General features: G+C 40.7%; 1 protein-coding gene across 1 annotated transcript; it reads left to right on the top strand.

The window, feature by feature from the left end:
- Window positions 1-7,661: 7,661 nt before the first annotated feature.
- On the top strand, window positions 7,662-25,549 carry SLC10A2 (solute carrier family 10 member 2). Its single transcript, XM_059685063.1, has 6 exons — window positions 7,662-8,206; window positions 14,915-15,033; window positions 19,329-19,417; window positions 20,469-20,644; window positions 21,420-21,577; window positions 23,205-25,549. The coding sequence occupies exons 1-6, from the start codon at window positions 7,830-7,832 to the stop codon at window positions 23,330-23,332; spliced, it is 1,047 nt and encodes a 348-aa protein (XP_059541046.1). The 5' UTR covers window positions 7,662-7,829; the 3' UTR covers window positions 23,333-25,549.
- Window positions 25,550-26,037: the final 488 nt, after the last annotated feature.

The raw sequence follows: 26,037 nt of genomic DNA, 5'->3' as shown, positions 1-26,037 counted from the left end.
TTAGAGGAATCCAGAGGCAGCAAAATCTCAGATACCACAGCAATATCTTCACGGATACAGCTCCTAGGGCACTTGAAACGAAAGAGAAAATGAACAAATGGGACTACATCAAAATAAAAAGCTTCTGCACAGCAAAAGAAACCATCAACAAAACAACAAGAAAACCCACTGCATGGGAAAACATATTTGCCAATGTCATATCTGATAAGGGCCTAATCTCCAAAATTTATAGGGAACTCATACAACTTAACAAAAGGAAGATAAACAATCCAATCAAAAAATGGGCAAAGGACCTAAATAGACACCTTTCAAAAGAGGACATTCAGAAAGCCAAGAGACATATGAAAACATGCTCCAAGTCACTAATCATCTGAGAGATGCAAATCAAAACAACAATGAGGTACCATCTCACACCTGTCAGACTGGCTATCATCAACAAATCAACAAATGACAAGTGCTGGAGAGGATGTGGAGAAAAAGGAACACTCGTGCACTGCTGGTGGGAATGCAGACTGGTGCAGCCACTATGGAAGACAGTGTGGAGTTTCCTCAAAAAACTGAAAATGGAACTCCCATTTGACCCTGTGATCCCACTTCTAGGAATATATCCCAAGAAACCAGAAACACCAATCAGAAAGGATATATGCACCCCTATGTTCATAGCAGCACAATTCACCATAGCTAAGATCTGGAAACAGCCTAAGTGCCCATCAGTAGATGAATGGATTAGAAAACTGTGGTACATCTACACGATTGAATACTATGCTGCTGTAAAAAGGAAGGAACTTTTACCATTTGCAACGGCATGGATGGAACTGGAGAGCATTATGCTAAGTGAAATAAGCCAGTCAATGAAGGAAAAATACCACATGATCTCACTCATTCGTGGATAATAGAGACCATTATAAACTTTTGAACAATAATAGATACAGAGGCAGAGCTGCCTCAAACAGATTGTCAAACTGCAGCGGGAAGGCTGGGGAGGGTTGGGGGGCAGGAAGGAGGGGGGTAAGAGATCAACCAAAGGACTTGTATGCATGCATATAAGCATAACCAATGGACATAAGACACTGGGAGATAGGGGAGGCTAGGGGACTGTCAAGGGCGGCGGGGGGAAAAAGGACACATATGTAATACCCTTTGTAATACTTTAAGCAATAAAAAAAAAAGTTAAATTTAAAATATAAATTACTTACTGCTTAATGAGATATCTCTACCTAAATGTCCCAAAAGTAACTCTCATTCAACATATAACCCAAAAAATAAAAGAAAGACTGGACTTTTCTTTTTTTCCTCATCAAGATTCTAAATGGAAACTCAAAAATGTAAGTAACTAAAATTTATCAAGTTTACAATGGACAGCAGGAGATGCTAACAAAACATATGAACCAATTTTCCTTTTTTAAGTTTATGAGTTACTAATGAACTAAAAAGGACACAAACATTGGCTTTTGTAAGGAAGGTTTGCTTGAACTTTTACCTAGAGATGATTAATCAAAATGTACCTTATTAAAGATTTACAGGAATTAATGTTTTGAGACATTTTAAAACATTTAATTCACAACAGAATTACTAAGCCATAGGATGGGTAATAGAGCCAATCCTTGTAAAAATGATGAAGTTAAAATATCCCTCTCCCACACTCCACTCACACCCCCCACTTCTACCTCCTACTACTTATCCCATGATATCTTCTCAAGTCTAATGGTATCTTTCTGTCCCTTGCCTTCCCTAGGCCAGGATATATACCTTTTAGTCTCTGCTCCCCTACACTCCATGAATAAAGACTATCCTTGCTTCCAAGGCCATAGATTAGCTTTGTCTGTTTTTGTATGTGCTCTTTTGTGTCTGGTTTCTTTCATTCAACATAAACTTTGTCATGGTAGATCATTCATCTTAATTGATGGATAGAATTACACTATGTGAATAGATCATAATATATTTACCCATTCTACTATTGATCGACATTTGGACAGTTTCCAGTCTAGCCCTATCATGAATGGGGTTATTATTGATAAAGTAGGCACTTAGACAGACATAAGCAGAATATAAATGATAAACCAGGTACAGAAGGTCACATGGTGGAAAGCCCCTGGTTCTTAGGAATGGGCAGAACTGGGAGGACAAGTATAATAGGGTAGCACCTCACCCCTAACATAATCTTTCCACCCCTAGCATATTGCTGGTCCTGCGGTTCAGATTCTCCCCTGATCTTTCCTCTAGTCATGTCACTAGTCATGCAGTAGACCCCCTTAGAGGAGGAACAAGGGAGCCAGAGAAAAACCTTACATGCCTTCCATACAAGCCCTTGCATGACCACTCCATTAAGCATTAAGCCCTCAAGACAATGAGGTTATGACACTTATCAAATAATATTAGGAACAAAACCTAGGGTCTATTGATCACGAGTTTTTGTCAAACTAATGGTAACATCTAGGCCTCAATTGTGTTTCAGCTTTAGGCCCAGAAAAACAGCAAGGCCAGTGGGACAACACCATGGCTAACATCAGGACCAGCTGCGATGACTAATGATCCCCTGCCTGGCACCAAACAATCAGTGGAGACCATGACCCTAAGATGGCCCACCTGGAAATCTGATGTATATTCTATTGGGATCCTCCCCTGACACCTCCAGATAAAGGCCCTTAAGACGAAAGGCCCCGTGCACACTGGGGAGCTCTCTCTATAGATCATGCCTTTGCTTTCCCCTGCCCACTTCTTTCTCCAGGCTTGCTCTCTCTGGAGCACACCATGCCCTTCTCCCTCTCCTTCCCCCAGGCTTCTTTTCTTTTCCTGTTTTTCCTCCTAAGATCCAAGGCCACCTTTTTATTGCCTCTGTAACTTGTTTCCTGAGTCCAAACAGCCAGCTGTCTCACTTCTTCCACAGCTCACTTCTACTCCTGTGACTTTCTAAATAAACTTCTACTTGTATTTGAGTTTCTTCACTCTGAATTCTTTCCTTAGTCAAACTCAAGGACCTAACATCTGGTGCTGTTTGCTGTTAACACTATGATCATTCTAGGTTGTGTTTTCTGGAAACTCAATTTATGAATTTGTTCAGATCTTTACTTAGGACTAGAATGACTTAGTATATAGGACATATATAGGTTTAGCTGTAATAGTTTTTGAAAGTGGTTGTGCCATTCTCCAGACTTTCTACAGCTTCATATCTAATCTAATAAAAGACAAACATGCAAATTGACCGTACCTTTGCTATGCCTTAAGCCATGCCCACCAGCCCATCAGAGCAACTATATGCAAATTAACCCAACCAAGATGGCGGCCGGCAGCCACGGAGCTGAGCAAGCAGGAAGCTTTGTTGCTCCAGTGATGGAGGAAGCCAAGCTTCCCGGCTGGCTCTGAGATCCACTGAAGGCAGCAAAGTTTCAATTATAGCAGGTAAATAAACCCCAGAATAAAAAAAAGAAAGAAAAAAGGAGAGGCTGGGAGCTTCCGTCGCCGGGGGGGTTGGCCAGCCTGAAAATGGCCCTCAGCCCCTCACCCAGACTGGCCAGGCACCCCAGTAAGGACCCCCCACCCTAAAGGGGGTGTGGCCAGCCTGAAAACAGCCATCAGCCCCTCATCCAGGCTGGCCAAACCTCCATGGGGTGAGGGTCTCCACTGGGGGGGGAGGGGCTTGACCTGCCTGCAAACAGCCATCAGCCCCTCACCCAGACTGGACAGGCACCCCAGAGGGGACCCCCACCCTGAAGGGGGTGTGACCAGCTGCAAACAATCATCAGCCCCTCACCCAGGCTGGCCAGGCACCCAAGCGGGACCCCTACCCTGATCTAGGACACCCTTCAGGGCAAACTAGCCGGCCCCCACCCATGCACCAGGTCTCTATCCTATATAATAAAAGGGTAATATGCAAACTGACCCTAACAGCAGAAGGACTGGGAATGACTGGTCATTATGACACACACTGTCCACCAGGGGGCAGACGCTCAATGCAGGAGCTGCCCCCTGGTGGTCAGTTCGCTCCCACATGGGAGAGCTCTGCTCAGCCACAAGCCAGGCTGATGGCTGCCAGTACAGCGGTGGTGGTGGGAGCCTCTCCCGCCTCCTCAGCAGCAGTAAGGATGTCCGACTGCAGCTTAGGCCTGCTCCCCGCTGGCAAGTGGACATCCCCCGAGGGCTCCCGGGCTGCCAGAGGGATGTCTGCCTGCCAGCTTAGGCCCAATGCCCCAGAGAGTGGGCCTAAGCCAGCAGGTGGTCATACCCCAAGGGGTCCCAGACTGCGAGAGGGCACAGGCCAGGCTGAGGGACAACCCTCCCCCCCACCCCCCGCCCAGTGCACAAATTTTTGTGCACCAGGGCTCTAGTTCATTGATAAAAGCCTAAACAGCAAAATATTTTCAAATGAAGCAGACCTAGAACTCATATCTTCTGATTCCAAGTCCAGTGCTTTCTGCATTCAGTAAAATTTAAGCCCTTTTAAACACTACTTTTTCTCTCACCAATACTTTTCTGCCTTCTTCCTTTAATGCCACTCAGGTGAATGGACGGCTAGTCATTCATAGGTTATTCTCCCCGGGTATTTTTGCCTCAAAGAGGGTCAGTGAAGACGTCAAATAATAACTCTAATTGTGGTACTTTCAGTTTCCATAAAAGTTCAGTCTATAGGACAGAATAGGAAAGAGGAAAGAGATCATTTCAGTCACAGGGAACTATTCAGTAAAATCACTGAAATCCCAAATGACTGCCGATTAAATGGAAGGATGCCCAATGAAACAAAATAGGAAATAGAAAGCTCTTCTTTTATCATATGAGCTTCAGGGCAAACACTTTGAAAAGCTATTAAACCCTTGCTTCTTCAAAGTGATACTAAGAAACCAAAAGGAAGCCTATAGGTCAAGTTGCCCCACAACCTGCTGTGTCTCTACCCAGGAGACCAGGAGCAAGACTTTGCTGCTGGTTTCTTGAAGATGGCCTGTGGCTGAGTCCAGTGCATGAAGAAACTGAGCAGAAAAGATTGAGAAAGATGACAATGGAAATCAAGCGCCAACTCCTGCCCACTCAGGTGTGCATCTGTTCCCTGATTGTGTTGTAATTAAAGAGAATGGTTTTAACATATTCAGGTATTTTCTGTTTAGCCTGGTCTGATGCCTGAATTTTCATGCAGTTGAAGTTAAGGGTACTAGCTAATTGTGAATCACTCCAATACTTGAATAGAAGGCCTCTGGAGCCTAATGTGCAAATTTATGTAAAAACAATGTGAAAATTAGAAATGCATTGGCACATTTTTTTAAGCAGAACTGTAGCACTTTGTCTAGTCAAACAGACTGCTCATTTGCAAGTTGTCTATATGCAAAGCATTCTGCCCCTGGGAGCCTCAAATCTCCTTAGCAAGTCTTCTGAAATTTGAGAGCTTTGTTCTTAACCTGCTTTCTCTTCTCTGCTGCCAGCCTTGTGGACAAAAGGCTAAGTACAGATTTCACCTGGCAACCCCAAGCATGGCCAGAGCCTGAAGCCCACCCTGGGAAAAATTTGAATTGCTCCCTCCAACCTACAAGACTCAAATTTCCCTTTGCAAACCGGACCTGGCATGTTTGTGAGTAGGTCCTGGGCCAGCTTTGGACTCTCAGTAATGTTTGAGGTTAGAGTGGGGCAGCTGCTTTGAAAGCTGATCAACCCTATACATGTATCAGGCTCTGGATTCTGCAATTTTTCCACTCAGCCTCCTCTACGCTTTGGGCGGGAAAAGCCAGCACCTACAGATACCCAGGTGAAGCAGCAGGGGGCGCTTTTGGCTCATTGACCCCAGGCCCACTGGCACCTGAGCCAAGAAGTGAGCCAGAGGTCAGTCCCAGGAGATGCTGGGAGGGGGCCAGCAGGACAGGGCCAAGTCATCCCACACCCAAAAGTGGGAGGGGAACCCTTCTGGGAATTACCTAGCTAATCATATAGCTGTGGGAGTGGAAAGGGTGATGCGAGAGACAGGAGGATCCTCCAGGAACTGGCAGCCAGCCAGGCAGAGCTAATGGCAGCCCACCCACACAAGATAAGGCGGGCGGTGGAGTCTGACAGCTGAGAAAGAGCACTCCTGGGACAGAAACTGCACCAACAGTGAGTGTCAATCACTGTCACCTCTAAGAGAACGGTTGGTTCAGGGTTTTCCCAGCAGCTCAATCCCCCATTAGAGGGACATCATCCCTGGGCCCCCAGCAGCTGGGACATTTGACTCCACCCATGCCTCTGCTTGGCGGCCCACTCCACTGCCTACAGCTCATGCCTACTCCAGTTGTGCAGAAGGTTACTTTTCTGTGTTGAGTTGTTCTATAAATGCTGCTTTCACTTGTGACCAGTAAATTTAGTTGCCACCAGCTTGGATAGTTGTGATCACCCTGACATCGGTATTCTAAAGCCTTGATACTCAAAGTGTGGTCCCTAGATTAGCATTATCACCCTCAACTCGGAGCTTGTCAGAAATGCAGACATCTGGGGCCCACCCCAGACTTCCAGCATCAGAATCTGCATTTTAACAAGACCCCCAGGGGATCTGTGTGCACACTGAGTTTTGGGAAACTCTATTCTAAGGTATTTCTCTAAATCTCCACTAAGCCAAACTGAGTTTCAGCATTTCCAGTTATCAGCTGGGTAACCATGAGTAAAAGAATATATTTCTTCAACCCTTAAGTCCTCATCTGTAAAAGAAGGATGCTAATCCTACTAAATTTAAGATGATTCAATCGACTAATAAATTAGAATTGTTCCTATAAATTGTGAATCATGATCAAAATATTGTTTTATTCTTATGTTGCATCCTCACTAACTGATTATACCATAAACACCTAAGAACAGAAACTCCTCCTCTATCTCTTTTTTATCTTCCTTATACACCAAATGCAGTGTTCTGCCCATAATGAGGTAGACTATTTGACATTTACAAAAATCAACTTCCCTTGGAATCTCCAACTGCCTCCCCTCTTCAAAAAACAATTCTAATTTCAATTCCCGACTCTAAGCACTAAGAGCTCCTGTCACTTTGACCTAATCCTCTGAGGTTCATCCCTCTAAATAATTGTGTTGTCACTATCTCTAAAGCACTTTGTTACTATGGCAATGCATACATAATTGGGTGTGTGAGTAATTGAAGGCGGCTCTCCTGGTCAGCTGCCCTCCCACCAGACAATACAGAAAACATTCTATCCTCCCACATGCTACTCTCCCTTAGGTTTGCATCAAGGCCCTGAAAGTTTCTTGACCTTACATACTCTTCATGAACACTACAGACCAGTAGGAGCAGACATTGATATAGTAAGAAAACTATTGGGGGAGGAAGTTGTAGGTCTCAAGTTTCCGTTCAGGGTCTGACACTGACGCTATTTCGCAATTTAACTTGGCACAGGGTGCTGGACTTTTTAGGATCCACCGCCCACCCCCTTTCCTAAAAGGAGATGAGTGGATAACATGCCTTCCCATAGCTTAACCCCTCCAATGTTCTGTAATATCCGAGTGTCACATAACTGAAATTATTTAACAAACCTTCCCAGCATTAAACATTAACACGGCTCTTTTTATATTGCACGGTTCATTACCATGCCGATAAATGATTAATTATAATTCCCTGTCTGGGCCAATAATTTGGCAGGACTTTTATGATTCATAATATGTGCTGTGTTGTAATGTTACCTCTCGAAACTGACATACTGGCATTTATTGTTTTTTATTGCCTCTCTGAGGTGGCTTTAGAAAGAGACACCAAGTGACACTTTAGAAAGGGTTTAAAAGTTTGACGTGCTTGCAGTAGGCACTGTTTACCCAGCGAGGAGCGGAGGATTGGTGTTTCTGTGGATGTCTGTGACCATTTGAGCCAAAACCCAGCGATGAATAATTCAACGAGATGTTTGGCCACGGCAACAGTTTGCAACGGTTCGTCCTGTGTGGTGCCTGCCAGCAATTTCAATGCCATTCTAAGCGTGGTCCTGAGCACCGTCTTGACCATCCTGTTGGCTATGGTGATGTTCTCCATGGGATGCAATGTGGAAATCAAGAAATTCCTGGGGCACATAAGGCGGCCGTGGGGCATATGTATTGGCTTCCTCTGTCAGTTTGGAATCATGCCCCTCGTGGGATTCATCCTGTCGGTGGCCTTTGACATCCTCCCCATCCAGGCCGTAGTGGTGCTGATCATGGGATGCTGCCCCGGAGGAACTGCCTCCAATATCTTGGCCTATTGGGTCGATGGCGACATGGACCTGAGGTAAGCTATCTAAACCTCCACCTACTGCAGTCACATTGAATTAGTCTTTCAGAAACCTATGGCAGCGTGAGTATCCATCTGTTCTGCCACTAAATTAAGGCGCAACTGGGGGAATTAGCAGAAGAGAATAAATGCATGTATTCACCTTCCTGAACAGCTGAGATTGCATATTGTACTTTATGGGTTACAATTTCTGCTTTGTTTTTTCAATCTAACTCAGTTAACAAGGCATTGGATAATTGATGTTTATCTTTGGGAAAGATTCAAAGTTTTTCAAGAAAAGAAATCTTTTCCAAGCCCCACAAGTGGCAGCTAAGAATGTTTTCCTTGTCGGTATCAGAAAGGAAAACGACAAAAACCATCTTTCTTTGTGGCAATGAGGAGCTCTAGGTGTGATTTTGAAATCAGATTGTTCATTAAACATTAGGACCTATGATGAGACAATAGTTAACTCCACCAAACACAGCTAGTTCTTTGGACAAGCTTTTTCTTCATATAAAGACCAAGAAATAGTTTGTACATTTGTTTTACTTCTACTGGTAGTTTAAAAAAACCTACAACAGCTTCTTTTTTAAAAAATTATGCTTACCTTACTATAAAATAAAAAGAAAATGGTCTCTCTGCTTCCCAGAGAGTAATCTACATTGCAATGTTTTCCCAATTCATCCTGCACTAGTCTGAACTAGCACTAGGAAAAAAAACTAATAGAAATAAGATGAAGCATTAATGTGATGAGACTGAAAATCTTAATGCTACAAGTCGAATAGGCAAATGTCTTCTTCCTTACCTCACAATCCCTTATTTCCTGTGAAAGGAATGCATTTCTGCAAACCAGCCAGGTGTTAACGTAATGTGTGCTTATTAAACACTGTACACTAGCAATCAGCTCTGGTAATCACCACATACCATACTCAGAAGAGAGAAGCTCAAGGTGTAGAAATGCAAAATGTAAAACAATTCCAGGTTGATCCAGTGTCTAGTGAGCAACTGGGAACAGCCATCACATCTCAGCTAGTGCTAATTTTGCCATGAGCTTTAGAGAAACCATTATATACCAAATTATATACCTTCACAATACATATTCTTCACACAAGGAAATACTGTATCTTCCCTGCAATAGTTTTATTAAGGAAAGCCCTGTAAAAAACAAAGGATGGCAAGTGTTGTTCCACCATATAGCAATAAGGTTTTTTAGACTTCAGTTTGATCTGACTTGGACATAGGCAAATAGGTGAGAATTCCAAAAGGCAGTTGATGCAAGTGAACTAAATTGAATATGGGCTTTGACGTCCACTAAACAGCTTTGACATAAAGTTGCTGGCCCTTGAAGAACAGAGGTTTGAACTGTGCAGATCCACTTGCACGTGGATTCTTTTCAGTAAATACTGTAAATGTACTTTCTCTCTTTTATTATTTTCTTAGTAACATTTTCCTTTGGCTTACTTTATTGTAAAAATACACTATTATACATATAACAGACAAAATATGTGTTAATTGACTGTTTTTGCTATCAGTGAGGCTTCGGGTCAACAGTGTAGTTAGCTTGTGTCTATTGGAAGTTAAGTTTTTTTGGAAGCCAAAAGCTACTAGTGGATTTTCTGCTGTTTCAGTGCCCCTAAAACTAGCAGCTGTTCAAGGGTCAGTATATTTATAACTTTTTAACAAAATAGAAGAGTCTTTTACCTCAACATAATACCATACAGGTGATCATTTTGTAAGATAGGTAGTCTCTTCTACTGGCTAAAACAATAAGACCCTAAACTAAAAACTCCAAGTTACACTTTTCTGTGATTTAAGGAAATTTTATTTCTCTTGATACAGGAGATGACTTATAATCTAGTCTACACTGCATAACAATTCCAATAAGAAACAATATTAAGAAATAAGAAGCAAGAGCAGAATTTGAAACCTTATCCTTCAGCAAGTTAGCATAATCTTTAAAGTGGGAGGGATGGCACTGAAAATTTTCATTTTCATTCTAGAAAGTGTGCACTCCACAGATCCCCCCTCCCCGTCTTCAAAATAATAGCAACACTTCTCCAATCCCATAGCAACCTCTCTAGCAATTTCACCGGTATAGAACGGAAACAAGACCCAGTAAAAACCTTTGCTCACCCAAAATAAATCCCACTTAATCTCATAACCATTTCTCACACAGAACCTACTTCCTCTCCTAACACTCCAGCGTGCTATTTCCAAGCCCAGAAGATGAGAAACAAGAAGTAGGGAGGGGGGTCTAGACAGGCAGGCCTGAGTCCCACAGCAGCAGGTGGCCTGGAAAGTTTGACCTCAAGAGAAAAAACCAGCATGCCTCCAGAGGAAAGAGGATTTCTCAGTATGCACAGCAGCCTCAGCATAGCTTACTTTAGGGACAAACACAATCACACACAAGACATGCATTTTAATGGAGCACAAATGTTTCTCACTATGACCCATTATCATTACAAGAAGGTATGTTGCTATGTAAGATGATGACATTATACATTGCATATGTTGGGGAAACACTGTTCAAATGTTTCTTTAAAGTCGATTAAGAGAGTCATAGTCAGCTATTGGGAAACAGTTTTCTAGCACTTTTCATTCTTCTGAAGTGAGCACTGGATCACTAAAGTCTTCTGATAATTCATTTAGATACAATCCTATCTACTATTTATATTTCTAATTCTGTTCTCTTGGAACTTTACCATCTCCATTTCCACCTGAACTCTAGCAAGGGCAGCCATATGAGTGTTTATACCAACAGGTCTCTGCACTGGTTGGACAGATACTACATAGTCCAGCAAAACACCTCCACCTGGCTTTCCCTTTCCTGGATGTGGTTGCTGGGAGGAAAAACCAGATCTTTCCCACACTCTATCATCTCTTCCAAACCTGGGCGACCGTTGTATTTTGAAATCTCTAGTGACAAAAATAAGGAAAGAAAAACGACACACAACCACCACGAAATACACCCATACACAAAATATCAAAAATAACAGACTTTGCTCATTATATCCTTGCTCATTGAAATATAGCAAGCGATATTTCAGTTCCTTCTCTGACTCCTTCTCCAGCCTTGAAAGCTGTGGGAATCTGATCAGTGCACAGGTATTTTCACCTGTTCTACCTGTCCAGTGGTTGTATTATGCACAAATAGTTTCAGGAAGAAATAAAGGTGACATTTCAGGTGTATCTGCTGAGTCCCAGGCCCACAGTTCAAGGGCCACCAAGACATCCCACCTTCTGTGTCTGCTCTACCCCCAGAGAGTCCCCTCTTTCAAGTCTCCTTTCTTAGCAATGGCCTCACCACACCATGCAAGGACTTCCCCTTCTCACTTTCCTTTCATATCCTTTCTTCAGTTTCCCCCAATTTTCAGCTGCCATGTACTTTCTACACTCCCTTTTATTATTTCCTAGATTTAACAGTTTCTAGATTTTCCTACCACATCCTTGGTTTTATGGCCAAATATTGTTCCATTGTTCATCTTCCTGCTATTGTAGTTGTTCAAGATCCCTGTCCCTTCAGTTTATCATAATTTAACTCCCCTTTCAACTGCATAAATGTCCAGCTCCTGAGAACTAATCCAACACTGTTTCTTTTTTCCTTTATTTTTCCTCAAAGTAACCAAGCATCTATTTCTATTTTACTAGCTAATATTTGTTAGGCAAATACAGCATAAGTACTCTACATACATTGGTGTATTTAATCCTCAAAATATTCCTCTGAGGTCAGTACTACTATCTTCTGCATGTGATAGATGACAAAATTAAGGCTCAAAGCTTTGATCAAAGTCACAGAGTCAGTGCATGTCAGAGTCAAAATTTGAATCCAGACCTGTCCACTTACCCCTGTCCAGATTCTTATCCTTTGCTCGACATTATTTCTATAACTTACGACATCTCCACTTTCTAGCACTACCTATACACACACTCTTTGATCTTTAAAACTTGGTGTTTTACTTCTAATATGATTAAAATATTTTGCATTCTAATCACTGACTTCACCAAATTCCTCAACATTCACTGAATTCTCATTTATTGCTCTTATTTGCAAATAATAATAATAATAATAATAATAATAATAATAATAATTCTCCCTGGTGGTGAATAGAGCTAAAGCCACGAATTAAAGACAAGAGATCTGGGTTTTTTTCTTACATTTTCCCTCATTCCAACGCAAGTTCATGGTAGTATTTCTATTGTTGACAACTATGCTCCTTATAGGACTTCACATTTTTTTCTTATGAAATGATATTTTTCTTTTACTAATGAATCCCCCCTATATTGCTTCTTAAAAGTACTTATCTGTGAATTTTCACCTCATTTTGAGTGGTTTGATGGTGTTCTCATATGAGTTCAAATGGTATCGACTTGCAGCCACCTCTTCTCTCGTCTCCTCCCACACCTCACTGCCAAGATGTCCCATGAAAGCTAAACCATCTCCTTTTCCAGCTCCTTTCCTATCCCTCCTGTGGCCTTTAAGAAGCTGCTCTCGCCAAACTCACAACCATGATACAACTTCATAAGTTTTCTTAGCAAAAAACTTAGAACTAAAGCTTTCACAGGGAAATTTAAAAGAAAAACAAGGAGAGAAACAGACTTCCTTCTAAAAGTCATTCTCAGTTTAAAACAAAAACTCCTCAGGCCTCTCTTCACGGTGATCCAGGTAGTGAGCACTGCCCAGCTCCACCTCCACATTTCTGTCCTCTCCTTGAGAGAAAGCCCACGGATACACTAGAATCAAAGTTATTTATGGGATAGTCTTAAATCCATTCTAACTGATTTTTAAAAATAGAATATAAAAAGAGAATGGCATAAAAAGTGAGGAAGGTTGGGAGAGAGGGGAAAATAACAACCCCAGTACTTTAATTCTAAATAGGACAAAGTACAATTTATAACAAATTCAGTTAGTGTGCTGTAGGACACTGCCTTTGCATCATATTTTGTATCTAAATTAACTTGTCACAAAAATCAATTGAACTTCTTAGAAATAGTTCAAATATACTCTAGTATTGATTATTGTTGCACTATTTTAGCTCTACTAAGACAAGTATTTTTGCCTAAATTCTTTTTTTAAAAAAATCTTTATTGTTGAAAGTATTACATATGTCCCTCTTTTCCTCCATTTCCCTCTTTCCTCTATTTCTCGCCCCCCCCATCACCCCAAGTCTTCACCACCCTATTGTCTGTGTCTATGGGTTATGCATATATGCATATGGGTTTATTGGGATTTTCCTAAATTCTTTAAAACACGGTTTAAGTGAGGTCATTCCTGGTTTATTTTTTTTTTTTAATGATTATTAAAAAAGTTAAGCACCCGGTAAATGTTGTCCCCACCCTTTATTTTGCCAAAACTGTGCTAAGTTAGATGCATTGAAGCTAAATTCCTCATCTTCAGCTGTTTTCCTTAACATTGCGTAGGGTGGTTTGTATCTGTTGTTCTTTTGGAGGGGGGAGGCAGGTGGTGTAAATAATTTAGCATCTTCCTCCAAGTACACATATATACTTTTAAGAATTTATTGTTCTGACAGCCTCGATGCTACAACTATTGTAGAAAGAGCCTATCAGAAAAATCTCTCTGATTTTCTGACTTGGAATTATGCTACAACATAGCACACACTATGACTAGATATATAATAACACCACCTAGCTTTTAATGAGCACCTTGCATTATTCTAAGTATTGGATTCACTGGCTCAGTCAGTTCTCATAGTCTGTGAAGGGGCAGTGATTAGGATTTTCATTTTACAAAAAGAAAATGGGCAAAGAGAAGTAAATGACCCAAAGTCACGTAGTAAGTGGCCATGCCTGCTTCTAACCCAGGCAGTGTCTGGCTTTAGTGTCTGGCCCAGCTATTTAAGGCACTGTTCCCTGAGCAAAAAAAAATGTACCCCTATATACAAGGACACTTTAATGGGAGCAGAAAGACCCATTCCCCAAAAGCCTCTTTTCCACCCACCGTCACAGTGCTGAAAATTACATCCTGCCACATTAATCCTTCCAGGTCAAAAGTCAAAATCCGCTCACTTAGCCAGTTCCACTCACTCAAAAACATGCTGTCAGGAGGAGTGTACCAGGTGCTTGTTCTTCTCAATACACATTTGGTAATTTCTTAGCAGAAATAGAATCCAGGCCTCCCCTCTCTGCTTGTATGTTTCTTTGTTTTTGGGGGGTTTTTTTTGTTTTGTTTTGTTTTGTTTGGGGAGGGGGGGTCAGCTTCTCTTCTTTTCTCAAGATTTGAGCATTTAGAGCAATAATTTTCTCTAAAGAACTACACTGAGGCTTCCTCTCTTGGACATGCATTCTCCCCTAAGGGCCCAGGGAACCCCATCTCATCCCAACACGGACAGACATGGAGGAGTCCCTAATGTCTCTTCCATATAAAAGTGTGTTTGCTGTTCTCTGATTGGAGGTTCAAGGGTGGCATGGCCTAGCACCTTGGATCTTGTTTAATAATGAATTTAATAATGAGTGGCCATTAACTGGTTCTTGAGAACCAACAGGGAGGGAGGGATGGCACAAGACAAAGGAGGAAGACACCAAATACGGATCTCACCGTTTTGCGCGAGGCTGAACCCTGCAATTGCTGGGGCGCTTGTGTATTTCTGTCCATCAGACTGAATGGTGCGCTGGTTGAGACAGTCTTTTGTAGGACTATCTAAGCATGAAACAACCTCTCCCCTGGAAAACTCAGGAGGTGGATGTATCAACCTGCCCGTTTCCTTTCAGCGTCAGCATGACCACATGCTCCACGCTGCTGGCCCTGGGAATGATGCCGCTGTGCCTCTTAATCTATACCAAAATGTGGGTCGACTCGGGGACGATCATAATTCCCTATGATAACATAGGTAAGTCATTGCTCTGCAAGATCTCTGAATATTTTTCTCCTCCTCTCTGCTTAACCCCGGCTGGGTTCTCAGGCCAGGCTCAGACCCAAGCTGGTGTTTGCCTCTAGCACCAACAGCAGTTTGTGCCCAGTTAGGATTTCATTGCAAACCACCCCTGCTTTTGAATTAGAGTGGAAGAATATAAATTCCAAACCATGGCACCATGGGAGAAACTGGTTTGTTCCTCCAATGAAATCACAAGGAGAGGGGCCAATTTAAAGGGTCCCCTGGCACAGCTGTCTGGGCCTGAGGAGGCCAAGTTGCTATACTTTTCTTAACCCACAATGCAACTAGCTCATGACAAGCATTTGCTCCCAGACACTTACACTGAAGAAATACAAAAATCATTCTACCAATGATTTAAAAATAGGGCACCTAGTAAGCAATCATAAGCGTGGCAATAGGAAACTATCAGATAAAACATATTATTTATAACACTTAACTGTGAGCCACAGTTGATTCAAAAGTTGATTTACTGGCACAGTCTGTGTGTCATGCCCCAAGAAGTTAAATTTTCTGTCTCCACTCATTTCAACTCCTAAATATTCACCCTCATCTCAGTGGAGCTTTTTTTCTGTTTGGGGGACAAGAAATGATGGTGGAAGACTAAGTTTTTGATGTAACATGGTATCAAGAACAAGATGGTTCCTGGTCCACCAACACCGGGCATTTACCATAGAACTATCATCATAAAAGATGAGATGTAGGGGAAGTAGTACATTGGTATCAGTCACCCGGTACATTGCATGCTAGTCTATTTTCAGCTGACCTTGGAGACAAATGTCTCCCTGGTGGGCTGCCTCAAACAGGTACATAGGTGTCCCATTGAAGGGAGCATGTAAACAAAGGCTAAATAGTGACACACCAGCATGTTTGTAAAAAGGATTCCCATTGGCATGGAAAGCTGGACTGGATAAAATCCCTTCCATTTCTAAGGAAGATTGTTTTCTGTGATAAACCATGATTTAAAGCTCTACACGAGTGATTTGGGATGAATTTTGGAAATATAATTGGGGACAATATGTATTATAATATTTTCAGATAGTCTCTTCTCTCTCCACTTTTACCAAGGATATTTTTATTTTAAAAAGTAGTCCGCCTTGACACACCATGTTCAGTATAGGATTTCCCTACAAGGTCCTTCTAGTGACCCCTTGGGAATTCCTCCATATCAGACATAATATCCTGTTGCAACAGGTTTTAGAATGATCCTCTATAACCACCTATCTATGCTCATGCTGCTGAGCTCAGCCTGCTCCCTTGGAGTTCACCTTCTTTAAAATTAAAGAATGCAGTTTGCTTGAGTGGTACACATTGGAGGCCTCTCAAAGGGTTTGTCTGTGGAATGAAGAGCTTTAATTCTATAACTCATTATTTAAGAAAAAAATAAACTTTAAAATATTTTCTTAGTATGCATTTCCTGGAAAATGCCCTATAGCAGTGATGGCCACCCTTTTGAGCTCAACGTGTCAGCATTTTGAAAAACCCTAACTTAACTCTGGTGCCGTGTCACATATAGAATTTTTTTTATATTTGCAACCATAGTAAAACAAAGACTTATATTTTTGATATTTATTTTATATATTTAAATGTCATTTAACAAAGAAAAATCAACCAAAAAATTGAGCTCGCGTGTCACCTCTGACACGCGTGTCATAGGTTCGCCATCACTGCCCTATAGCAATGTGCGTAATTCTAACTATGGTGTGAATGACGTATATCACATCCTTTAATGTGAGTACATTTTGAAAGGAAGAGAAATTAAGAAAGAGTGAGTAGTAATTTACTTCATCAAAGAAGAAGTAAAGTGAAAAAAAAGGAAGAATATAGAAAATAGAAGAAAAAAGAGAAAAAATTTTAAATGAGAGTTTGAAAAGCAGATACTAACTCTGCCTACTCTCCATTCTGCTAAGCCTATTTCCAACTTAACCTTCTTGCTGTTGGTTTTTCTAATCCTTTAATGTAGAAAACAAACAACCTAATTCCTTCAAAAGATGTTATTGCTGCTTTTTAGATGAGGATGTTAAGGTTCATGGTAACTGTTTCATTTGTCCAAGATGACCAGGGAGCTGGAAATAGCCCCCTGATCTGCTCTCCACTCTGCTCTGTGGGCAAGGCTCATTCCCACAGGCTCCTCGCAGTGCTCCCTCACGGTGCTCACCATGCTTTGAGGAATTCAATAAACACCCGCTGAGCCCCTTCAGATGATGACATCTGGGTGGAGGAGGAGGCAGCTCGTACAGCTGATTCCACTGAAAACACACTGCAGTAAAAATTGTCATTCTACTCCTCTCTCCCCTACATTTGAGAATATCCAGTACCGTGAACTGCACATCTATTTCACCACCTAATTCTCACAATACACTGTGAGACAGACAACGTTTTACCCATTTCACAAACAGGGGAACCACGGCTCGGAGGGCTTATTGATTTGCACAGTTCCCACAATTTGCAAATAAGGCTCACCTCTGAGACTACATGGGTCCAAGTTGCACCACATGCCTCCATCTACCATTCTCTTTTATTCTCTTTTTTCTTTCTACCTCTCTTTCCTCCTGTATCTGCTGTGTAAACTGATTAAAGACCACGTTATGGTTCAAAGAGGGTAGCTGTAAGCCAATGAATAGACAGACATTTGACAGAAAGCACAAGCATATGAGGAATAAGGAAAATAAACAGAGTCTGGGAGAAGAAAACAGAAGGAGCTCTAGCACACTGAGGAATAAAGAGTTGGGACAACCCACCTCTGCAAGTAGGAGCCACACACTCTCAGTGTGAAAGGCTGAGTGCCTTTTCCAGTCACTTCAAATCCTATAAAAATTTTATCCTGGCTTCGTATGGTCAGGAGAGGAAGTCTGTCCTGGATTTCGGCAGGTGGTCCCAGAGAGATAAAGAGGGCTCAAATACAGGAGTGGGCTGCCTTTGCACAGATCTGACACACGAAATACATTACCAAGACCTAACCACACACATTCTAAGCACAGTATTTGCACCTAGTTTTAAGCTACCACAGTACAAAGAATACATATTAAGATGTTTTAATTTAAGGCCTAAAAACTTCACACAATTTAGGGAATAGTCTGGAGACCCAAGACAGGGGAGGAAGGCTCCTCCCAAAATAGCAGGATGAAAGGATCCCCGATGGGGATTTTTCTGAGGGTTCTTACCAGTATAACTATAAATGATCCTTTTACATATCTATTGTTCCATCAATTTTTCCTTACCCTCCTTGTCATCTTATATTTTTGGTCCTGCTCTTGGTACCTTTAGCCACCAAACGCTACAAAAATTATGATTTTATCATTATTATATTCATTTTAAAGTCATATTTACAGACCTGGAATGTAGAATTTGTTTTTCAGTCCTAGTTCAATCTACTTTAGTACTAAGCAACATCTACTTTCAGAATTTCATTATTCAATTCCGCTTTCTCTTACTGATTTAAAAGGACGTTTAAAAAAGAAATGGCCCATGAGAAGTTAGAAATTGTTGATACTCTATTATATAAAAGCAGCTATTGAACAAATGAGTGTTAAATAATATGGAGAAACAACCACATGTCACGAGAATAGCAGTGAATTTAACATGGTGAATATGAAGTATGACTCTTTTATTTGGCTGGGTGAGCACGTTCCTGCAAAGAATATAATTGTTTGAAAGGTGACCAAATACATTATCTCACAGAAAAGTTGAAGCATGCTTTTCAATCTATTCTCTCACCTCTTGTCTACAGATTTGAATAACCAGTCAGTCTTAACCAGAAGTCATTAGCCCACCGAAGGCCTGGAGAAGTTTGAGCTTTTCCTTTTATTTCTACTACCATGAAGTAACAGACAGATATAAAGCATGATCTATGTCTCTCTGAGAACACACACACACATACACACACACACACACACACACACACACACACACTGAAAAGGTATTTTCCCAGAATATAAGGATCCAAACATCAAATAAGGCAAGATTCTGACCAATTGAAACCAAAATATAGTGATTGGAAGTATAAGGAACGCTTAAAAATTAACCTGAGATTTAGGGAAAGGATTTATATCAATATTATCAATTATTTTCAGTAATATTAAATTAAGTACTGACGTGAATAAGGAAGGAGTGTGTGTTTGTTTTTTCTGTTTTGTGTTCTCAAGAAGGAGAGTGATATATTACCCAAGCCTTTTACAGGCTACTTACTCTTTTGTTTTCCTCTTTCCTTGTGCTCTGTCCTGTTGATCAAATTGCTCTTCTGTCATTTTCAGGTACGTCTTTGGTGGCTCTTGTTGTTCCTGTTTCCATTGGAATGTTTGTTAATCACAAATGGCCCCAGAAAGCCAAGATCATACTTAAGGTAAGTGGTCCATGCTATAGGCTGCAGTCAATTGCTCCACAGTTGAAATGATAGGTCTTTCCAGCTATACAATGGTTTTCTCATTATAGTATAAACCTAATCCTAGAGGGACGAGCATTAACATTATTACCTATGCAGTCCACTCTTCTAGAATGTCCTTCTCCACTCTATCCATGGGGCAAATTTTTATTCACCCTTTGGAATAATCAACTCAAACACATCTCTTGGTTTTACTATACTCTGTACTCCCACAGCACTTTGCTCTTATCTCTCTTATGTGGGTTTGTTTTATAAAATATATCTATACCGTGGTCTTAAAATATAAATCATATCTTTCTTATCTCTGTATCCATATGGTAGTTTTGTGCCTGGTAATTAGTAGGTGATACTAATTTGTAACCATTCATTTCCCTATACCAACTATATTCTAGCTAGATGATATGGATATGGATAAGATAAAGATGCTATGGATATAGGCACAGATGACATAGATATATAAACATAGATATAGACAAAGCCATAGTCCATTGATCAGAAAGCATAATAAGTTAGTTGGTATTCTTTGCTTCTCTGGTCAAAAAAAGTTCTAAAATCCACTTTTTTCAATGTGAAAGGGGAAAAAACAATAACAACAGTGGCTTTTGTTTGCTTATGCCTTTAACTTTTATAGAGTTTTATATCCATTTTCTTATTATTGTAACAATAATAAAAAGTAATCAGGGTAAAATTTTATCCTCAGTTACAGATAAAGAAACTAAGACTCAGAGAGGTTTCATGACTTATCAAAACAAGGAGAGCAGGAAGAGTGGACTCTAGAAGCCAAGTCTTCTACTTTTTATTGGGTGTGTTTTCCTCATCTCTGACAGGGATAATTTGCAAGCTAGTACATCTTCCTCAGGCTAACCAAGCATGGACGCTTTATTTTCCAAAAATTAAATTGTGGGACAAGCACCAACATTCTTGGTGGGCTGACCATGGCCATCAGGTGAGGAGACACTGAGAGGTAACTTCATTATCGCAGTTGATGGGTCTGCTTGTGTCTTTCTTCCAGATTGGATCCATCACAGGTGCAGTCCTTATCGTGCTCATAGCTGTGGTGGGAGGAATACTGTACCAATCTGCCTGGATCATCGCTCCCAAACTGTGGATCGTAGGAACAATATTTCCTGTGGCCGGTTACTCACTAGGGTTTTTTCTGGCTAGGATAGCTGGTCAGCCCTGGCACAGGTATGGTATTTTGGTAAAGCTAACTGGGGTATTTTTTCTGTAATAGCTTTTGTATTAGTTTGCTAGTGTGGCTATAACAAAGTACCCCAAATAGACTCACTTAAACAACAGAAATGCATTGTCTTACAGTCTGGAGGCTAGAAATCAAAAAAATATAAAAATGTGTAGCAGCCTTAGTTCCTTCTGAGGGATGTGAGGGGGGATCGATCCCAGGCATTTTCCTCTTGGCTTGTGGATTGCCATCTTCTCCCGTTTCTCCTCACATGGTCTTCCTTCAATGCATGTCTCTGTGTCCAAATTTCCCCCTTTCATAAGGACACCAGTCCCATTGGATTAGGGTGCACCCTAATCACCTTATCTTAACTAATTATATCTACAATGACCTGATTTCCAAATAAAGTCACATTTGAGAGAATACAATTCAACCTGTAACAGCTGTAAATATGGATGACAAATTCAAAATTCTTCACTTGTAATAACATTTACTCTATTTCTAAATTTGTCATTCTAAATTGACTCATTCATTCCTAAATTATGCAAGTCTCCCAAAAAGAAAATACTGACTGCCTCTCTTTTGCTGAAATTCTTCTGGGCCATGCCCTGGACCATGCAGGTTGAGCTCTTCCATTGTCTTGCATCCTTATTCTCCAAGCAAAGCAGACATATGTACATATATATGTACTTATTCTCATTATATTTGTTTGTAATGTAATATGACAACAAAGCAAAGCAAAACAGAAGAATAGAAACATATATTCTCCTACCGTTCTTTCAGATGCCGCACAGTTGCTTTGGAAACAGGGATGCAGAACACTCAGCTGTGTTCTACCGTGGTCCAGCTCTCCTTCACCTTTGAAGAGCTCAACCAGGTGTTTACCTTCCCACTCATCTACAGCATCTTCCAGCTCGCCTTTGCAGCAATATTCTTGGGAGGTAAGCAATAATGTTAATCACGTTTCATTCAGATATTCATTAAGAAATCCTGGAGTTACTAATATGGCATTTTTTAAAATAACCTTTTTCTGGCAATGAACTATATAAATTAAATTAAACACCTTCTTTCCTGGTAGTGAAAAAGAGAATGGGTGGGGAAAGCCAGTCATAATATTATCAGGACTTCCCAACTGCTGATGAAATAATTGTAATTTTACCCAAAGGTTCTGGTAAGGATTATTTTGAAGTGTAAAGTGATGGAGATCGATGCTGTCCATTGAGTCTTTTCCTCAGTAGCTAGGGAGGCATGTCAACCTGTTAAAACAATTTCATTGTGTCCCTGTCTACATGCTTCCAGGAACCGTGAACTGGAAGCATGTCTTCATATGCTTCGTAAATATAGGATATTTATCAGAAAAGTTCAGGACCGACCTAAGGAGATATTGATATTGACATAATAAGGTCTTTGAAGCAGGACATTGTCTCTCTCAGCTGTGTATCATAACAGTGGTTAATGTTTACTGAGCACTTACTATTCTCCTAGCAGTGGTCGGCAAACTGCGGCTCGTGAGCCACATGCGGTTCTTTGGCCCATTGAGTGTGGCTCTTCCACAAAATACCGACTTCTGCACATGGGCCATGAAGTTTCAATCACAATGTACGTGCACGCCCGCACATGGTATTTTGTGGAAGAGCCACACTCAAGGTGCCAAAGAGCCGCATGTGGCTCACAAGCCACAGTTTGCCAGCCATTGTCCTAGGGCCATGGAAGGCACTTTACTATTTTATCCCATTTAATGTTCACAATTGCCCTATCAGGTAGACAATATTGTTATACCACTTATAAGTATGAGGTACTGGAATTTGAAAGTAAATAAAACCTTCTCTTCCCCTGTGAACTTTGAAACCAATTAAGATGTAGAAAAAAATCAGATATTTAGATAATAAAATAGCACTTTTATTACAGATAAAACAATTAGAAAATATGGCTCAAAACTGTGATCAAATGGGCTTGTTAATACTGCCCCTTTCCACTGCCTCACACATGTGCCATAACACACATATACTGCAGGTGTCCTCTTGCAAGGCAGTCTGTTCAAGTGAAACAGATTTCAAAAATATGCTGAGAAATGGCTGTCACCAGGGACTAGCAGCTCCATGGACGAGAGGAAGGTTGATCACCAATCAGCCACCCCCCTCCTATGGGAAGGAATGAATGAAGGCTGGGAGAGATGGACTGTTATTCCAGCTCAAGTCCCACACAGACCATGAGATCATGGTCTTGGACATTGCCCTTTTGCATGTAACATAATTATTGAGGACTAGCACAATAACTGGGAGATGGTAGGTACCGAATAAATGTTTTCTGCTATTGTTGTTGGTGAGTACCACCTGTATAAGTCATGAGCAAGCACCCTGTACAATTGTATGCTAGGTCTGCCTGAAGTGCAGTCCTTCCTCTTACTATGAGCATCCATGGAACTAGAATGGTGCTTGCTCTCTAAGTAGCCTCCAGCCTACAGAATATGCAAACTGCTTTTTGAGTCATAGCTTATAATCACTGTCCAAAGTAAGTTTGTAGCTAATTATTATAAAATTTGCTTAACCTCCCATGTGTTTTTTCTAGTTTATTTGACATATAAGAAATGTTATGGGAAAAACCGTCAGGAATTTTCTGAGAGCAAAAGCAATGAAACAGTCTCCGAGTCATCGCTCTATAAGGTGAATGAAGGATTTCAAGCATATGAAAAGTAGACACCATATGGACAAAAAAGAAGAATTCTAAAGAACTATAACAATATTTTAAAATATTTGTTTCGCTGGGACATTTGGCAAGAAAAAAAGTGAAAATTTTAATTTCAACTGAATCTATATATTTATTGGTTTGGGTACCAAATGACTGGTGGTCCAAATCTTTAATGTGACAAATATTTATATGTAAATAAATATTTTATGTCTTTGAAATATGCCAAAAACAATCTCTTCAAACCTCGGCTAAACCTGATAACATTGAGAACTTCATAACTCCTGAACTGAATTCTTACCCAGAATCTCATAACTCAGAGATGAGCACCTGACTTTTTGTATGTTATAACAGATCCACCGAATTATTACTATGGTGATTAAGATTTTCTCCAGTATTTATGATTGTAAAAAGATTGAAATGAACATCTTCCACTAACATATTATTATTTTGAAAAATGTTGCAACCTATTTTTATAACTGTGTATTGTAACATGGGCAAATATCTCACTTCCTGTATTTAAAAATAAAGAGATTGTCACTTTTCTAAGTGACAATCCAAAATCAAAAGTAAGAGAAATGAGTTACTAAATAGAATTCAGTAACCAAATTAGAATCATGACCATACTCATCAGTGATATTGTACACCCAGTAGACATTTTCCTTACAAATGGCTTGAATTTAGCCAAGTATTCTGTAAGCCCTGGAGAAGGACTTCTTCAAGGTTTGCCTGCATGAGGCAGGTCCACATTGGCTAATATGACAGCTATTTGATTTTACAAAGCTCCACAGAAGGCATCAGGGAGCGGGGAGGTGGCAAGATGCACAAAGACAGTAGAAATATTGGAAGAAACATCACCACTCCAGTGGGTGAATTCAATTCAATGGGAGATAATGGCTAATACATGGAAAAGCACAAATAACAGAAACCCATTTGAAGGCATAACTAGAGTCAAGTATATGTGCAGAAGGAAATAGCAATAAGAATAATGAAGTCGGTGGGCCATGGGGGAAGTGAGTATTAAACAGTATTTGAGAGGAAAAGAGGACATGCCCAAGGCCCAGAAGTAGGAAGGGCATTGCCCAGTGAGTACCTTGAATGCCGTGAGTGGTGTAACGTGAGGAAGCCAGGAAGATTTGCTCAAGGGCAGCAGGCTATTATGGCAAGAGGGAAACCCTGGCTGAATGTTGGGTTCTCAATTATAGTGTCTAATTTAATTTCCCTTATTCAGAAGCAAGATGTGGGCACATTCTTAACTCAGTTCCATTTTCCATTTAGACATTTTTTGCTGCCTCACTGACTCCCTCTCAAATGTTTTGGATCCAAAGGACCTTTTGCATTTAGATACTGTGAGTTCAGATATGCTGGTGGACCTCAGTATTATAGGCACATGAATATTAACTCTTAATTTGCTTTTCAATAGAGGGGGAGGGATTCTGCTTGGTAATCTTGTAACGTTTCTACCTTTTTATACAAGATGCACATTTCCAAATGAATAAGACCAGTATATTTTTCCATCATTAGACAATCTCAAGGGACTAGGAACTCTTATTAAAGGAGTAGAGGCCCGATGCATGAAATTTGTGCAAGAGTAGGCCTTCCATCCCCCGGCTGCCGGCACTGGCTTCCCTCTAGCACTCAGGACCCAGGCTTCCCTCACAGCCCTGGCTTCGTCCGGAAGGTCTTCCAGAAGGATGTCTGGAAGGATGTCCAGCCTAATTAGCATATTGCGCTTTTATTATTATAGATAGTAAGGAAAAGGTGGTACAGATTTTCTTATAAGGGAGTATCAAAGAATGTGCTTCCAAAAGTGCAAAAAGAAGACTTTCAGTCTATCTGTGAAGTACCTTCTACACTTCTCTCATCAAATAGACAACAGGCAGGTGCACTAAAGACACACTGTGAATTCATATCATAATTCCCACACACCCATAGTCAAGGGCCTGGATGCCAGCAGCTGCAGCAAGCAGGTTTTTCCTCCCTGTTGATCAAGATATGTGAGTGTGACAGAACTTGGCTTTCTTACATGATGTGGTGTCTTGAGTTGTGCTTTTTTTCCCTAATGTGCTAGAGGGAAGAAAAATAGCTGAGCTTTTTAAAATGACAGCTCTCTATTTTTAAATGACTTTGAAAAGCTGAATAAATTATGTATTTTATTGCCTCTGTGAGTATCATATTAAATGAATATTTTATTTGAAAGGATGAATAAATGAAAATAATTTTTGTAATGTTTGGTCTCTGAGTCTTTGTGACAACTGTCAAGATTTCTTCACTATTCTATCAATTCTAGAGATATAAATAAGGTAAAGTTTCTCAAATATTAAATTGTTCTTTGAAAAGTACCTAAAAGAAACTCTTAATTAAACACTCTAATAATTAGGTATTCCACTGATACAGATTGAGGTTGTCCCCCAAGAAAACCATACTAGAGGACCATTAATCAAAGACTTAAAAATGGAGTGATAAGGATAGCTGATTTAAAATAAAAGTATTATATGTACTTACAAATAAGACTACCAGCATCTCTTATTTAAAAAATGGAGAAAGAGAGAGCCCTAGCCAGTTTGGCTCAGTAGATAGAGCATTGAATGGTCCCGGGTTCAATTTCAGTCAAGGGTACGTACCTTGGTTGCAGGCTCCCAGCCCTGGTCGGGGGCATGCTGGAGGCAACCAATCGATGTATCTCTCTCACATCAGTGTTTCTCTCTGCCTCTCC

Source organism: Myotis daubentonii, chromosome 2 (genome assembly GCF_963259705.1).
Source record: "Myotis daubentonii chromosome 2, mMyoDau2.1, whole genome shotgun sequence".
Classification (NCBI taxonomy): domain Eukaryota; kingdom Metazoa; phylum Chordata; class Mammalia; order Chiroptera; family Vespertilionidae; genus Myotis; species Myotis daubentonii.
The sequence above is the reverse complement of the archived record's forward strand: the minus strand, read 5'-3'. Positions and strand labels throughout refer to the sequence as shown.

Bases quoted from the DNA above. Each gene is read 5' to 3' on its own strand.
- SLC10A2 (XM_059685063.1), top strand. From the start codon at position 7,830: ATGAATAATTCAACGAGATGTTTGGCCACGGCAACAGTTTGCAACGGT. The intron at 20,645-21,419 runs GTATGGTATTTT...CCGTTCTTTCAG, and splicing joins GCTGGTCAGCCCTGGCACAG to ATGCCGCACAGTTGCTTTGG. The intron at 21,578-23,204 runs GTAAGCAATAAT...TGTTTTTTCTAG, and splicing joins TGCAGCAATATTCTTGGGAG to TTTATTTGACATATAAGAAA.